Source organism: Lemur catta, chromosome 11, assembly GCF_020740605.2.
Source record: "Lemur catta isolate mLemCat1 chromosome 11, mLemCat1.pri, whole genome shotgun sequence".
NCBI classification, from domain to species: Eukaryota; Metazoa; Chordata; class Mammalia; order Primates; family Lemuridae; genus Lemur; species Lemur catta.
The window spans coordinates 2,089,194-2,106,865 of record NC_059138.1 but is presented as its reverse complement, the minus strand read 5'-3'; the positions used below and the strand labels follow the sequence as shown (position 1 = coordinate 2,106,865).

The 17,672-nt window shown below is 38.9% G+C and overlaps 1 protein-coding gene across 4 annotated transcripts in view; it reads left to right on the top strand.

The window, feature by feature from the left end:
- RBM33 (RNA binding motif protein 33) overlaps positions 1-17,672 on the top strand; it is a 115,650-nt gene that overhangs the window by 62,283 nt on the left and 35,695 nt on the right. For all 4 annotated transcript variants that reach the window (XM_045564613.1, XM_045564610.1, XM_045564612.1 and 1 more), the window contains 4 exons: positions 13,319-13,451; positions 13,821-14,164; positions 15,421-15,702; positions 17,283-17,570. In XM_045564613.1, coding sequence (XP_045420569.1) covers positions 13,319-13,451; positions 13,821-14,164; positions 15,421-15,702; positions 17,283-17,570 — 1,047 coding nt within the window. The remainder of the gene's footprint in view (positions 1-13,318; positions 13,452-13,820; positions 14,165-15,420; positions 15,703-17,282; positions 17,571-17,672) is intronic.

Here is a 17,672-nt window from a genome sequence, read left to right as displayed (position 1 = left end):
TGCTGTGTTTTCCATAATTTTATCCATTCTTCTAAAATATTCTAGCTAGAAGAAAAATGTCTGTTAACTAATTGTATTTGTTTAAATATATACATTTTCATTCTGTTTGAATTTTTGGTTTGATTAGTAGTTCATTCATGATTTTATTAAATGAGTGAGTACATAGTCTTTTTAAAAAGTGTGGGGAAAAAAGTGTACCAGACCGTAAAATTGTAACATGATTTTTATGTAAAGCAGAGATCGTCTTATTTGGCTAAACAATCTGATTTTCAGGAAATACTCAAATGGCCTGCTTGACTGTTTAACTTGGATACTTCAGTGGATAACATTTTTATGGCATTTAGTAGAAAGATTTAAATGAAGGATGTGAGTGTATAATCAGGTGATTATTTAAAAAACGTTAATATTGGATTTAAGGTTCAGAGTATTTTTTAGAAACTTCTTTGATTTTTAGTTACTATTTATGAATTATAATCTGATTTCTGAAGCTAGTTCTTTTTTATTTCATTTTCTTGTATTTAGCTAATTTTTTCTTTAGATTACTTACCAAGTTCTAAAAATTATTTTTACAAATTTGAGTAATATTTGTTGAGTACCAATCTCTATTCAAAGCACTTGTCTAAAAAACTAAGTTTTATTAATTGCATTACTCACGATAAGCATGTATGTTTTTAGTCATTAAATATATTTCTTATAGTGGTGTTTATCTGCTAGTTATTGTAAAGCACAAACATCTTAAGTACTTTTTGTTTTGTCTCAGAATTGAACATCTGTTAAAATCATTCTTGGACCTATTTTCATGTTTTATTTGTATTATGGGGATAAAATTTGATGTGAAAAGTAAGTTATAGTTTAAGAAGTTAACATAAAGCAATGTTTTATGTAATTAATATTTTTAAAAAATGTATTTACTAATAGAGAAATTAGAATAGTCACTTGAAATTTTCATTTACTTTTATTTTCAATTTTACAGATAATAATTATCTGATACTAGAAGGAAAATCTCAAAATACTTTGAGGATATCACAAGAGGATAATAAAATTTTCATGAGAAATTGAATTTATTCTTAAGTTATGGTATTCTAAGGATGGTAAATATTATTGAATTGCAAGGCATATGGAATTGGAAAAGTTTGTGCAAGGCACGTTTTGTTTTTGAGTTGAGAAGTGTGTGTGGGTGATAGGAAGTGGTGGGGCTAGAAATTAGTATGTGTATGATATAATTTGAGAAATGTTCTCTTCAGCTCAAGTACTTACCACTATTTAACACTTAACCTTTCTTTAAGCCCCATATGCAGGAGTTATAGTGAAGTTGTGGTATAGAAAATGTTGTGTTCTACTTATTTCTGTAAGTTATTCTCCCTTATAGAAAATAATCAAATGTGGAATCTGTTTTTAAAAAATTACAGTAGAGGTATTCTGTTTTTAAAAGGTCCATCAAAGCTTTGTTGGGGAGGCTATCTCCTATCATTTTACTTGTAAGCCAGATCTTTGTTGACTAAAATTATTTTTTTTCTACTACTAGATTAAACTTGGTTGCTATGAATGTGAATTTAATTTTGTAAACATCTAATGAGGACCCCCTTAATGCCACGTGCCCTGCGTAGTGCTAGTTCCTAAACTGTAAAATGAACCAGCGTAATTAAATGAAGCCTCACTTATATCTTGAAGCTAATTTTCACTTGAGTAAAAGTAAAAGTAGTGAAGACAGTATTGTGGTGGCTTAACAAAGCCCTTTGGAGATTTCTTATGTATGGCTGGATGCCCTTCATTTTCTGTCCTGGTGCTTTTCTATAGTTTGGGTTTAATCAGTATTCTCTAAACTAAATCTTGCTTTATAAAATGACTGCACATAAACACATTCAAGTTAGGAAGCCTAACTTCACATTCATCCCAGGGTCTGTTTAAATCAGTGTACTTCCTTGGTACACAAAAGTAGATTTGAATTTAGAAATGTATGCACCAGTTTTCATGAAATTTGCAAATGAGCAAATCAAGAAGGTTCACTGTGATCTTCCTTTTCCTCCGCTTAGGACCCTTTAAAGGCATTCTCATTGCTCCTTGCATAGGTATGTTCTGTTCATATCTTCATACATAGTGCATATGTAGCTTCTTTACGTCAGTCAGAGTTGTAAGTTTACTAGTATTTGTGTGACATCCTGTTAATGTCCGGGGATAAACTCATGCACAGAGTCCCAGTCATCTTGTGCCTGGGGGTGTAGATTTAGCCAGTTGGCCTTGTGCTTAGAAGGCATGAGGATACCATTGTGGAATAAATGTGCACAAGAATTTAATATGGAGTTATCTTGCCACTTATCAGGAGCCCTACATAGAATGAGTAGTGTAGAGAAGGGGTGTATGTTTTCATTTTTATATTTTTTACTTCTTTTTGTTGTTTTGAAGACTACATATGTGAATTTGCATAGAATTACAGAATTGAGCTCTGTACCCAGTTGACTAAAGAGTGAAAAAAGGCAGACCATAGACAGAAATACCGCTAGTTTTCTAAATTTTAAAGGATGTACAATACATTCTTCTCTTTTCCCCAACAGTGGTAAACTTTTAAGAAAGTAGTTTTTTAAGAAAAAATTCAGTTTAACAATTTTATGAAAATGTTAGAAATACTTAGTATGTCTAGAAATTTTGCTAAGTGATAATACCTCTAGTTTTTTAATTAAAAATCAACAGAACTCAAGGCAACTTAATATGAAACACTATTTTCGTAGTATGTAAAATTATTTTAAATTATTAAAAATTATTTTTTAAAATTCAAATCCTAGGCCAAAATTTGGTATTCTAGGCTATGCTTAATGTAGTAAGACTAATATTTTTATTTCCTGTTAATGAATAGCAGAGAATTTAATAAACAATTTTTAAAATAAAAATTTGAATGTCAAAATGATAAATGTCTTAAGGAAAGGATTCTTATTTTTGATCATTTTGGAAAAATTGCTTTATCTCTTGGCACTTGAGCCACCGGTTCTTTGTACTTGGTTGGGGTTTTGTCCCCTAGTCACTCATTTAAGGAATTCCATGTAGCACTTTGTGATTTAGGCTTCCATCTATAAATTAGATTCATGTACTTAATTTTAGTTATAGCTGTTAGTGCGGAACTCTGAAACATTTCTTCTCACTCAAGCCTTTGTTCCTATTGACCATTTTATTTTTTCAAATCAGAATTATGAACCTATTTTTGCAATTATAAAACATATCTCATTGATGGCATAGCAGAGAATGAATATTTTTCACACTCGTGTTCATGTCAGAATATTAATCTTCCAAATGTAAAATATGTCTCATTATTTAAGTTGAGTTGTGAATACGTACTTCCATGAGCTAATGGGCACGTTCCCGTGTGAGTGATGTGCCTCTGCTCTGGCCCTTCACTCCGCCCGGTTTTTCTCTCTGGCTTCCTGCCATCCGCTAGTACACTCACTGGGCCGGGAGCATTTCTGTTCGTGTCAGGACCTTTGAATGCAATTTCACAAAACATTGCGTTTTTTTCCTTCAAATAAGGAAGTATAAGTGGGAGGCTAGTTTGTTTCCCTTTTTGAAAGTAAGATTCTTTGTTTTTATTTGAATTCTGTTTTCAATTCCAAATGTTCTATGTTTTACAAGTTAGTCTAATTGATTTCTCTTTCTACAAAGGCTGTCCCCTGATGTTTTTGTCATTAAAGTTGTAAGTCCTGTTCTTATCTATAAGTATATTTTCTAGTCATCTATTTGTCCTCAAAAAGATATGTATTATTTTTAATGTTTGCCCACTTAAAAAGGTAACACAAAAATGTCAATTGTTGGAATATTTTAAAGTGTCACTTAGAGATTTTGCCAAACTAATTTGTTTTCATTTTCAGTGCGGCTGCTGTTTTTAAGCTTATATGTATCTCCCAAGTAACTCAACACTTTAAAGATTCTTGACCTAGGGTACTTTAAAACCTATTTACTCCTTTGATTTTGTGTTTGTGTGTTGGGTAAATGATGATATTTTGTATCAAGTAATTTGGCTACTGAATAATTTCTTAGTGCTCTTTGTTTAAATTAAAAAGAACTATATTCCAGCCTGAGCAAGAGTGAGACCCCGTCTCTACTAAAAAAAAAAAAAAAAGAAAGAAAGAAAGAAAGAAATTAGCTGGACAACTAAAAATGTATAGAAAAAATTAGCCGGGTGTGGTGGCACATGCCTGTAGTCCCAGCTACTCGGGAGGCTGAGGCAGGAGGATTGCTTGAGCCCAGGAGTTTGAGGTTGCTGTGAGCTAGGCTGACGCCATGGCACTCTAGCCTGGGCAACAGAGTGAGACTCTGTCTCAAAAAAAAAAAAAAAGAACTATACTTTTAAGTTAAAATTCATCATCTTAGCAATTACGTTATTACTTTGACCCAGCAAATGAAATTTGCATCTGTGTTTACTCTGCAGTTACAGCACATCACAGGTAGTTTGGACTACGATGTGGTATGGTATCAGGTGGTGGTGATTGACACTTCCTGGATATGTCTTCTACGCCATTTCATGCAAATCATGTTTGATGAGACTGCTGCATCAAATCACATTTCTTTCTGATTATAGCCCTTGCAAGATGAGAATCCAGACTTTATTCCTTCCAGGAAAGAAAATCTCGCCTGTGAATGCTTACTGTTTTTACAACATGCCTCAATGCCTTGTAATTATTGGCACTTAAGGAAGAAATGATGGGCATTTTCTCTTACCAGATCTATAAGTAGTAACAGGCGAATGTGGTAGGAGATCCTTCTAGCTGTCAAACATTGTCAGGCTCGCAAGGAAAGAATGCAGTTTAAAATGCAGGTGACATAATACCCAACATTCTCCACTTGCTGGTGGGTTTCTGATTAATCGTGATTACCATACATTATCATACCATCAAATTTAATCATATCAGTGAATTCCCATCTGCATTAGTAACAGGAGCAGCTAAACACTGTGGTAACAGCTATTAAAGAAGGTGGTTTATCAAATTCAGTAACCCTTTAACTTGACTTGCTGTTCTGTCAGCATGCATTGCCTGTGTTAGGTAGAGATAGGCCTGGGTTAACACATTAACTGCCACATGAGTTGTATTTAACTCACGCTAGTTTGAGCTTGGGGCCTAGTGAAGCATATGTAATGCACATGTCTCTTCACCTTGAGAGCCGCAAGAACTATTTTTCAAGTTGTATATAACTCACGTACAGAAAACAATAAAAAATAACAAATATTTCATTAAATTAGAAAGGACCATTTTGTTTTCAAAGCTTTTATTCTGTTTTCATAATAAAGCACTGTGGCCCCAAGGAAAAAATTTTTTTTTCTAGTGTGGCAGCGTGTTAAAGTCCCCACTAATAACTCAAAGGCCAGGGCATACTCATTGAAATCATATAAAATTGGTTTCTTGTAGAATAACTGTTAGAGCCATACAGCTACTTTGTAAAAACTGCTTTTTAAAGTGTGTAGTAAACTGCAGTTGACCCTTGAACAATACAGGTTTGAACTGGGCGGGCCCAATAATATGTGGATTCTTTTCAAGCAAACACCAGTGGAAGCTATACAGTATCGTAGGGATGCAAAACCGCATATACAGAGGGCCAAGTTTTCGTATGCTCAGGTCCTGGAGGGCCAACTGCAAGACATGAGCATCCTCTGGGTTTGTGTATGCTCAGGGGTCCTGGAGCCAATCCCCAAGGATACTGAGCAATGACTGTATTGTTTAATGGCTAAGTAAATCCGTTACGTTGACACGAACACTTTTATACATTCTTTTCAGACATATAGTGTGGCATATACAGCCTTAAACTCAAGTACAGTTGGCCCATCTGCAGTTTGTTAATTTTGCCTATGAAATGTTGGACAATAACACAAAGTTTCAATCTTGGAACTCCTCTCTGTGCCAAGAAAATCTCTGATGTTTCTAGTGATGTCCTGCTAAGCACAGCAGTTTTTTTTGTTTTGTTTTGTTTTAATATTTATTTTCCCAGGAGTCTCTGATGGCCCATACTTCTGTCACATGTAGTTTTTACATAAACTTTGAAAAAGGTCCTATTTTATTGTAAAGCATCAAAAAGCAAATCTTCCAAAAGAAGAATTTTTTGACTTTGAAAATTTAGTCCTTTTGGTGCGTGGGTCTGTGACTGTTGACTGATGAGGATGGAGAGCGGTTCTGCCCCCGAGATCCCACGCTGCACCCGTGCTCGGCTCCTTTCTCTGCCCACGTGTTTCCTGGTCCTGTAATTTTGTCATATAAGGGGAATCATACAGCACGTTTGACTTGGACTCTGGCTTCTCTCTCGTAGTATAACGAATTTGAGATCTCCCCATTTTGTCACAACAGTTGGTGGTTTGTCCTCTTTTATTGCAAGTGGTGTTCCAGTATATGGATGTGGCACAGCTGCTTGTCCAGTCGCTGGGTGGACGTTTGTGTTATTTCCAGTCTTTGCTGTAGCCATTTGTGTACAGCTTTTTGTGTGAACATTAAGTCTTCAGTAAATGCCTGGAAATGGGATTGTGGGTCATATGGTAAGTGTATTCACAGATTGGAATTTTGAGACAAACTCTGTGTTTTCATTTGATATAGCTAATACTTAGTGCTTTGCTTTTTTAATCGGTTCTTTTTTTCTTTTCTTTTTTTGAGGAAGTACAGTCTTCCTAGAGCCTTTATTGTTGAAGATCAGTGGTAAATAAAAAAAGTGAGTTATTACTAGTTTCCAGGTTTTGCTCAGAGCTTGCGTTCAGCATCCTTTTGGAGCCAAAGGTATCACTATTTTCTACATTTTACAGATGGGAGGCTGAGTCTTAGATTAAATTGCTTAAGTTCGCATAAGGGTGCAGAAAGTAGGACCAGGACCAAGGTAGTCTGTATCTAAAGTCCATTCTCTTAATTCTCATGCTGTACCCTCTCCCTGAATATTAAATTGCACCTCAGTAGACTGAGTACAAAAACTGGAATCCAGTAAGTTGAATCACAGTGTAAGACCCTAGCCCTCACTAAAGACTGAAGGGAAATTTACTACGGCAGGGCCAATCGTTGGGTCGGGTGTTTGTGGGGAGCTGGTAGGGTGGGGTCGTGCAGGAATAAAGAGTTTTTCCTTTTATGAAAGCATGTAAATAATCTTTTGTAGGTTCATCATAAGCAGTATTTTGGACTAAAGAAAAAAATTGTTTTTTTTTTAGCTTGTGGGTGCTCTTGTTTCACTGCCTGAACCAAGAACATTATCTTAATGTATTTAAGTTTTATGTGGTGATTTAATCCCCCAGTATGAAACCTAGTTCTTGGCACTGGGTATATGCTTCTTTAAAATGTTTAGAATGCCTCTATATAAAAGTACCTTCTAGGAAAATGAATATAGGTATTTAGACAAGGCACAACCTGATAGAAAAAAATCTATGGAGAATACTGAAATAAGAGGATTAAAACATGGTGATAGAAGGCTGTAATTTTAATTATGTTAGGGGTCACTAGTGGTCTTTATTCTTTTCATTGAACCCATTTAATCAATTAACTGAGAGGTGTTCTTAAGTGTCGGTTTCTTATATAGTTCTTTGCATTTTAAGTGAGATTAATAAAGGAAAACATGTTGTATGGAAAGGTTGTAATTTATTGAAAGATTCATGAAGTTTCAATGACATTGTTAAGGGTATTTAATTAGTCTTATTAAAGTATACTGACTGACCCTTTTAGGGAAGCTGATAAGTCACATAATAGCTGTTAGAGCCTTTTTATTCTTGGCTTTATACGATTAACTTTGTGCTAAGCAATTTATGCAAAGTTTTTCATCTTTTTTTTTAACCGAAGTTATCAGTTTTTCCTGAATGGGATTAATATAGATAACATCATATAATTAACAAGAGATGTAAAAAAGTGAAAGTACAATTGGTATAAGAATTTTATGAGAAAGAATGATAATTTCTCACCTTGGATTTTTAAAGGGATATGAAGAAAAGCAAAATAGAGCAATTATTTGAAAGGATTAAAGTTGTCTTTTATTTCAAAAGGTAGAATTACGTTAGTACTAAAAGTTCTGTTAAGTGAGGTATTCACAACTCACTAACAGTTTTAAAATAATTCTGCATTTGACAGAGGGAATTGTTAATGCATTCTCCTTTATTCCCGTGAAATGATAGAAGTTAATAAAGGAATGATCACGTCAAGAGAACCTCTCATGCAGTGAGTGTCAGACTTTGGAGCCATGTCTTACGTAGCTTTGCCTGCAGACAGATTCGGCTCAGCAGGAGCAGCGTGCTAGGATGAAAAGAACAGTCTATAAAACAAGAGTCTGAGAATGTGGGTTCTTGTCCTTAGTTGTCTTCATCAACAATATAACCTTGATTAATTCATTTTAACTCTGTAAACTGGAATTTCTTTATCCCATAAAGGGGGAGTGACTTGTCTGCCTGTTTGTTGGAGCTGTATTTATGTCAGATGCAATATTGTACTTGGTTTGTGCAAGTCAGGATGTGAGTGAGGCTGCACGTAACAGAAAACTCAGTTAACAGTGACTTAAAAAGCTGAGCCAGGTGTTTTATTTTTTGCCTAAAAATGAGGACGTTCTGGGCTGGTGTGGCAGTTCTGTGACATTATCAGGGACCCATATTTCCATCCCTCCATCCATCCCCCCCCCCCCCCCCCCCGCATGCGCTTATGTGTACACCAGGCTGAAAGCAAAGGGGCAGGGACAGAGGTGCAGGCTAACTGAGGCAGCCCGTCCCACAGCCGATGACTGCTCCTGTTGGCCACACCCTTGTGACGTGGCCACTGCTGTTACAGCTTGGAATATGGAGTTTTTAGCTAGGCACAGTGTTATCCTGAATATAATTAAGGCTCTGATACTAAGGAGGAAATGAGAATTTATATTAGGTAAGCAACTGGCCATCTTTTCCATGTGGCTAAAACGTATGCCAGAATTTAAATTGTATAATTAGAGAAAAAGGGAAAAGTGGCACTGTGAGCTTCGTGAAACCTATTTGTTCTATTTCTCTTCTATTAAAAAAAAATATTGCTAACAATAATTAGGATCTTACAACTTTAAAGTTTTAAAGTTTATTTAATAGAGCAGTGGAAGCAGCACATCTGCCTAGATGTTCTCTCCCGTGTCCAGGATCTGACATTGCCAAAGAGGTGATCTCTTTCACTCTGGTGTATTTCATGGAATTTCTTTCTCAATAGTGTCTTGCATTATCCGCCCCTTTTTCTGATTTCCTGCCAGCAGTTGGCCAGTGTGCAGGCATTTGTCATCTTGGAAAATGAACCATCCTGACTTCTTCCTGATTGGATTTGATTTATTTACCATTATGGTGGTCCCTTTCCCTGTGCCAGCCTCCCTCCTCAGTGACGGTCAGTGTGTATTTTAGCTTCTTTTGGCCCTGTGGATTTCATGTCACGGTCTTAATACCCTTACTGCCCTTCACCTGGCTGCTTCAGGTAATCACATCTCTCCTGTGTTGTGCCCAGGCTCCTATCTCAAAACCCTCTTGTCCCATTCTTACTCTATTTAACCAACTTCCAAAGTCAGAAATTTCCTTGTTTACTCACCTTGAGTACACTCTTTCTTAATCTTAGGTAGCATCTCTGGTCTTACCTCTTTTATGAGTCTGTCATGGGTTGATTAGGTGGTAACTGCTAATTTCTTTTATGTGTACCAGCCAGCCGTGGAATTTTGAGACTGATTAGGGAATGTGAAAAAAAAATCCTTACCGTTTGCTGTTCTTAACGAGTAATGCACAGCACAGTGTGTAGACGTACATGCTCTGGAGGGGAGAGCCTGGGTTTGGATTCAGGCTCTGCGGCTTTCTAACCTTATACCAGGCGAAAGTTATCTAAATGGTCAGAAGATTTCCGTGAGCAGAATTCCTACCTTGTAGGGTTGTGATAGGGGTTAAATGAGTGAGCGTAGGGGCTGTGGGCCTCCTGGGAGGTCACCAGTGATTGTCAGCCAGCAGGAGCAGTGATGTGGGTGAGCTGGAGGCCCCCCGAGAACACGCCTCACTCTTTCCCAGCTGCTAGTGAATGCAGAGCCTCTGAGGCCCAGAGGAGGGGGAGCCCAATTTGCGTGGGGCCTGGATGGTCATGTGTGGGAAGCCCACTTTACGGGGCTAAGCCACGGAGGGTTTGGGCTGTGATGATAGTCTCGTGCGCCCCTCTGTGCGCCGGTACTGTGTCCCCCAGCTGCTGCAGATGCTTTCCTCCCGACGGGTGCTGTTTCTCCAAGGACTGCCTGACACTGGGGGGGAAGAGAGAAGCCAGCCCCCACAGCCCTCTGCACCCGGCCCACAGGTCTAAGTGTGACATGCGCTCTGAGCCCTCTTCTAAGGATGAGGCCAAAGTCCAGGACTTTTACCTGAAACTGCATCTTAGCTCCACTCCATCCCCTTCCTGTCCTGCTTCCCTGAAGCCCTCACGTAGTCAGGGACACAGATGCTCAGCTCAAGCCCTGCTTCTGCCCACCTGAGGCTCAGCCTGGTGCACGCTACTTTTGCCCACTTTCTGTTTGCCAGAACTGGGTCTCTTGGCCATACTGCCCTGCAGGGCGGGCTGGGCACTGTAGCCTGGCGGTGCTTATAAGAAGACGAGGGCACAAACGTGGTGAGCTCTAGCAGTTTGTCTCCTTTAAGGGGAGCATGGGGACTCATGTTCACATAAAGCCAAATAGCATCAATATGGATTCATATTTTATTTAGCATTCATGTTCCTACAACATTAACAAGATAATTATTTTCATTTTTTCTGTTAACTTCCATCCTTAGACATAAAGCCATTTTCTAGGACTTGGGCAAATTCAGAAAATTACATATATAGCTAGCATGTTGTATGGATAGAGAGTTTTGCCATTATGAAAACTTGCTCCTACTAGATTTCACTTTTCCTTGGGCATTTTCTGTCTTAAGGAGTTAGTCCTCATTTGTTGATCTACTGTATTTATGTTTGTGATTTGTACCCTGTAAAAATGCCTTGTTAATATTGTATGTGTGGGTGAATAATGATTACTAAGCACCAGCTTTTGAGTAAGAGGACTTGACTGAAGTCCACCTGTGTGGTTTTTATGAGTGCCTTGGGTCTTACAGGCCTGTCACTCTTAAATTAGATCTGTGGCAGAGAACGGGAGACTGGCCTGGGCTGTGCCTTTCACAGCTATGTAGGGAGTGGATACCGCGAACTATATGCCGCTTTTCATTTCTTCAAGGAACAGCTGTTTCTAAAAAACGGGGAGGTGGTCCCAAGGTGAAGAAGGCAGTCTGCACGTTCTTCTCACTTGTCTTCTGCAATGACGTTACATATTTAGAATAGAAACTTAACAGTATTTCTGTCTTACAGTAAGCCGGAGAATTAGATTCCTTTATTCTTCTGTCTCTATTGTGTTGGATTCACCAGGACTGTTACTTGAGTTGTGTGAGAATTGCCAAAGTTGCTGCGTGGTAGGGAGCGTGGAGAAACGCGGGCGCAGACCCAGAGGCTGCAGGGAGAGCCCAGTCGATAGAAAGTAGCCTCCCGTTTGCCTTGCTGGGGGCTTCCTGCCTCGTCACCCGCTTAGACTGAGTGTATATAGTATGTTTTCCCACTTATAAATACATTCCCCAGTTACTGACATTTACTGGGCTGGTTGTATCTTAATTGACCTCTTTATCGAGAGTAAGAAGCGATGCTCCCTAATGCCAGACATTGGTGTGGTGAGGATTTCCCTGATTTCACTTAAACTGATAAACGAAAACTACAAGAATTTAAGGTTTGAGACTTTGTGTTTCACATTTCAATAAGTACCTAATATTTGTGTTTTTATGAAGATGTAATATTTGTGTGTATGTGTGTATTTACTAACCACTGAACAACCAGGGATAATATTTGTGTTTTAAACACAATTTTTTTTTATCGTATAGTCAGCAGTCTCTTCAGGATTGCATTGTTCTTGCTATTCCCTCGATAGAGTGGACTTTTAAAGGGAGAAGGAAGGCAAATGTAGTTTGAAAAAGTGTTTTCATTGTTATAAAATGTTGCATTTAGAGGGAATAGCTAATTGTATTAGCAACAAAATGACAGACATGGCCTTAGAATTTTAAGATTATAAGAAAGAATTGCGATTTTTAAAAGTTGAGAAATATTGGCTCATTTCCAAAGAATGAGGTGCTATTAAATGAATATTAATTTGATGATAGTTAATAATTAATGAATTATTTATTTTAGGAACATTGAAAAATGTGAGCATTTTTTTAAAGTGCTGCTTCTTATGTAAATACAGTGATTTAAAAAAATATTAAGGAGTACTTGAAAGGCTACTTGAATATCCAGGAATACTTGAAAGATGAAGTGATTTTATTTAATAGTTTGTCTTTAATAGAGTTCTACTAGTAACATGTAGTTTTTGAAAAATGTTAATTTGTAAGAGTTTGTTTAAAGTTTTTTATTCAAAGGAATCCGACTAATATTTCTTTTGTAGTAATTTGATTTCTTAAACATTTCACATTTTTCTAGTATGTCAGAGATTGCTGATTTTTGTTATGGTACAAATTGAATTTCTTTTCCTTTTTTTGAAGTGAAGCAGCTTCATAGCTGTGGCTCATGGTTGTGTTAAATAGGTAGCAAAGAATAGCATCTTTGAGAAGGTGAACGCCATGAGCGCTCAAAGCAGACATTTAGTCTTTTGGATTACTGGGAAAGAAGGTCACTAATTTCGTGGATTTCATTAAGCTTAAAAGTAGTATTCTTCTGCTGCTATAATAATATTAAAACATTGAATTAATTTCTAGATGCTGCATTTTGATGTTTGACTCTTTCATTATTTGTAACATACTATTTTTTATATTTTATATGTATGGCCATAAGGACATTTGGTTAACAATGGACTGCATACACAGTGGTGGTTCTGTAAGATTATAGTACCATATTTTTAGTGTACCGTTTCCATGTTTAGGTATGTTCAGATACACAAATACTTACCATTGTGTTACAGTTGCCTCGGTAGGCTGTTCTGTACAGTAGCACGCTGCACAGTGTGTAGCCTAGGAGCAGTAGTCCACACCATACAGCCTGGGTGTGTGTGCAGTAGGCTGCACCGTCTAGGGTTGTGTTGTTAGTATGCCCTGTGGTGTTCAGGTGATGAAATCGCCCAGTGATGCATTTGTTAGACTGTATCCCTGTCATTAAGTGACTCATGACTCTGTGTGTGTGTGTGTGTGTGTGTGTGTGTACAGAGAGAGAGAGAGAGAGAGAGAGAGAGAGAGAGACTGACCGTAGGAGATAAAATACTTGACATTTTCAGAGGGAAATTTGTACCCACGTATACATTTCTCAGAATTACAGATTATTTTTCTGTCTTTCACCCCATTTTCCTGTTGTTGTAGGGCCCTCCAGAATTCGCACAGCACACACCTGGACCTGTTCCCAACAACTTCAGTCAGCCCCCACGACTTCCTCTGCAGGACCAGTGGAGAGCCCCACCCCCACCTCAGGAGCGAGATCCCTTCTTCTTAGGAGGTGTGTAAAGATTGAGTGGCGTGGAGTAACTTAAGAGAAGCTGTATTAGGTGATGTACCCAAACACAGGTATTTCTTAGATTGAATTTAACTCCCAGTAGGAGATTTTGTTAAGAATGTCAGAGTTTATACTATAGCAGTTCTGCCTATCATTTCAAATGGTAAAATTGCACATAGTTGATATGTGAAATGTGAAAATCTTATATACAGGAGGAATTTGTTCATAGAAAACGACAAAGCAATCTAGAAATAAGAGCCAAAATCTAGAATTTCCTGCCTACACTTGTAATGTTTGTTCACAGTAAGATCAAACTGCTTTTCTAAGAAGCTCTTTCTAACCTGAAGATAATGTTACTGTGCTACCCTTCAGTTTCAGGTGAACCGAGGTTCCCAAGTCATCTTTTTTTGGAACAGCGAAGTCCCCCTCCACCACCACCTCCTCCCACGCTTCTTAACAGCAGCCATCCTGTTCCTACTCAGAATCCTTTACCATTCACACAGCCAGGACCAGCATTTAATCAGCAAGGACAGCAACCCGTGTTCCCTAGAGAGAGGCCTGTCAGGCCAGCCCTGCAGCCTCCGGGTCCGGTGGGAATTCTGCACTTCAGCCAGCCAGGGGCAGCACCCACACGGCCTTTCATCCCTCCCCGACAGCCCTTCCTGCCTGGCCCCGGGCAGCCCTTTCTGCCCACTCACGCGCAGCCCAACCTGCAGGTATGTGTCCCGGCGAGTCTTGGGGGGGAACCTCTGTGTATAGCTGAGTCTTTGTGTTTTATTCACATTTTTATTCTAGTCTACTAATTTGTGGTTATTTAAACAATAAGGGTTTTAGTCTTAAATGTACTGTTTATTAAAGACAACTTTTTTTGGACAATATTGCTTTATCTCCTCAATGCTAGGAGGAATTGGAAAAGCAATTTGTCATTTTTGGGGGGAATCAAAAAACATCACCTTTAGGATTTTCTAAAAGATGTACTACCAGTAAAATTAGGGCATGTTTTGATAATACATTTGCTCATCTTTGCAAGATTTCTTGAAAGGTTTACCAGTGAAAATAAAACATTTGGTCAAATTACATTCCTGCAATAGACAATGAGTGTGTGTTGGTCTTCACTCATTGTTTGAAAGACGTGAGTGCCCTCTGCCGACGGTTTATGTTCCATGGCTTGACTTCCAGTATCTGTAACATCTTTTTTACCCAGTGTGTTTCTTCTTGTATTTTAGGTTTACTATTAAAATATATAGCAATGGTAACTATATATTATGTATTAGTCAACTATTTAGGAACACATAATATGTATGTCTAAGCTAAAAAAGGAAAATGATTGATTATTTAGGGTGTTAAAGGGAGATAAAAATGTTAACACTTTTCTTTTTATAAAAAATACAGTTAATACATCTCCATTACAGAAATGTTAGAACATAGTTAAGTATAAGAGAAGGAAATTAAATAATCTCGTTATGTAGAAACCCTCACCACTGACATTTGGGTGTGTATTTTCTTAGCCCTTTTAAAGTGCTTGTGTCTTCACCACCATGCCTTTTTCCCCCAGTTAACATATCATTATGCTCTTTTTGTGTCAGTGATTGGCTTTTACTACATCATCTGAGAGTGCTGCACAAGGTTACATCTTACGGTGTTGCTGCTTTTGCGTGTGTGTGTTGGTTTCAGTACTTTGGTGTAATAGTGCTTTAGGGAACGTACTTGAGGTTATGAGTTTGTTTGTATACTTAGTTATTTCCTTAGGATAAATTCCTGGAATTACTGGATTGAAATATAAAATTTAAGGTAGTAGCTTTTGGCTTATTGCTGCATTTAAGATAGTATTCATCAACAAATCTTAAGTGAATTTTGATACCACTTAAAGTTTCTTTCTTGTGTTGAGGTTTTTCAGAAAATGTGCTTGACATGGAATGTACCTGTCATATCCCTTTGTAAACCATTGTTTCTCTTTCCTTTGCCATGGAAGGGGCCGTTGCATCCTCCACTGCCACCTCCGCATCAGCCGCAGCCGCAGCCCCAGCCGGCTCAGCAGCAGCCCCCACACCACCAGCACCAGCCCCCACCCCAGCCCCCACCCCAGCACCAGCCTCCCCCACAGCACCAGCCGCAGCAGCACCACCACCTGTCCGTGCCGCCCCCGCCTCTGATGCCCATGGCCCAGCCTCAGTTCAGGCCTCACGTGCAGACCGCCCAGCCTCAGCCAAACAGCAGTCGGGTGCAGGGCCCCCAGCGCCAGGGGCCCAGGCACGTACGTATCAGACGGTGCTTCCCGTGTCTTCCTGGGATGGTTTTTAACCTGTAGAAATTCAGGGGCATAATTTGTGAGGTAGAATATTTTCGAGTTCTGATTTAAATTTGTAAAACATGCGGTATATTTTTCTGAAGTGAATTCATATTTTTAAAAAAACCCTTTGGAACTTGTTTTCTGGACTGCAGAAATTAATAACTTACCCTTTTGTGTCTTAAAGACTGTGTTACTATTTAGTATCTTTTATATATCTAGATATTTCTGTAGGGATAGATATTATTAATTAATGGACACATAACTTTAGAAAATACTTTTGGGTGGTAGTCACTCTGCCTTTGCCAGTGGCTTATTTTTTGATGCATAAATTTTCTCTGTCTCTTTGGGCTCTGAATAAATAAGTAAATGAATCGAGGAAAAATATATTGAATATCCTGCTGCCAGGAACTACTCTAGTTCCTGTAAATACAACAATGAGCAGAAGAGACAGATTCCCTCCCTTCAAGGAGCTTGTGTTCAGCCGAGTGAGAACAGCATGCATTGATTTGTGGGGTTACATTTTCAAGTGCCGTCAGCAAGTGTGCGGCTTGCTGCACAGCAGAGAGAATTGGGGAGTAATGTCTTGCTCTGAAAATAAAAGGCAGGAGTCATTGCCTTGTCCTCTCTTAAATAACTATAGATGAGGCTTTTGTAATTCAGTGTTTCAGGAGAGAGACGTAGTATGGCTTACAGATCGGGTTCTCTTTTAGGACTGTCCACTTCACCCTTGAGCTTTAACCACGTCACTTAGGTACTTTGAATCTCAGTTTTCCTGATGTTTACCTCTTTTTGTTGTAAAGTAACATTGAGACTAGAATGATATAAGCAATAAGAAAGGATTTCCATATCTGAGAAGAGAGTGCTCTATGACCTGGGTTTCGTTTGTTAGAATAATGACATGCTGTTCTCATGAGCCTTGTGCCGTGGCCGTTTGGCCTGTGCCGCCTTGGGGCTACCCTGCCCTGCTCCCAAGTTCTCTTGTGTGCCTGCAGCTCCTCCAGGGGTTGGTGCTTTCTTCAGAATCCCTAGGATGAATGTGACCAAGAGTTTCTTCTCCAGTAAAGCTGCCTGACATCTTTCTTTTCCAGGGAGTTATTTTTCTTAGGACTTAATGTTTGATTCTTCTCTTATTCCACGTTAAATTTAAGTGACTAGGTAAAACAGTAGCACCATCAGTCCCACTGACTCCTTGTGGCAGGTGGAAGGCTTTTTTGGGGCTCTGTCAATTCTGTTAAAAATGTCAGTCCCCCAATCCTGAAGCTCCAACTGAAGATCACCTGGTGTAATTTCCGAAAAGAGGGTCCCATCTGTAGGCAGGTGCGAGACCTTTACCGAGTTGCGCCTTAACAGTGGGGTGTACCGCTGCGTAGGTCAGGCAACACGCATGAAAAATGTATTAATGAAGAGGAAAAGTATCTGCTCCCTCAAAGAGAAATCATTTACTACTTAGAATAATTTTATTACATTTTTATTTAACAATGTGCCTTTTAATGTTCCTTCTGCCAAGTTTCTAATTATACTTAAAATTTTTCTTCTTGTGATAGAATACAACTTCTCAGAACGTAACCAAACGGCCCATGCAGCAAATGCAGCCCACTGCCCCAAGAAACAGTAATTTGCGTGAGTTACCGATAGCGCCGTCGCACGTTATGGAGATGAGTGGCAGTCGCTGCTCCTCCACGCCCGCGGCTCAGGTGAAGCCCATCGTTAGCGCCTCGCCGCCCGCCAGGGCTGCGGTGGTGTCCAGGAGCTCGCAGGGAAAGACTGAAGCGAAAGTCAAGCCAGTTAGCCCCGTGGCTCAACCGAAAGAAGAAGCCAAAGTGGAGCCAGAGGTAGGACCTCTTCCTGGTTAAAAAGTACTTGGTCTTGCACAGAAAGCCTTAGACTCAGCCACACCTCCAGGTCACTCTCGTTAGTAAGTCATTCACAGACTC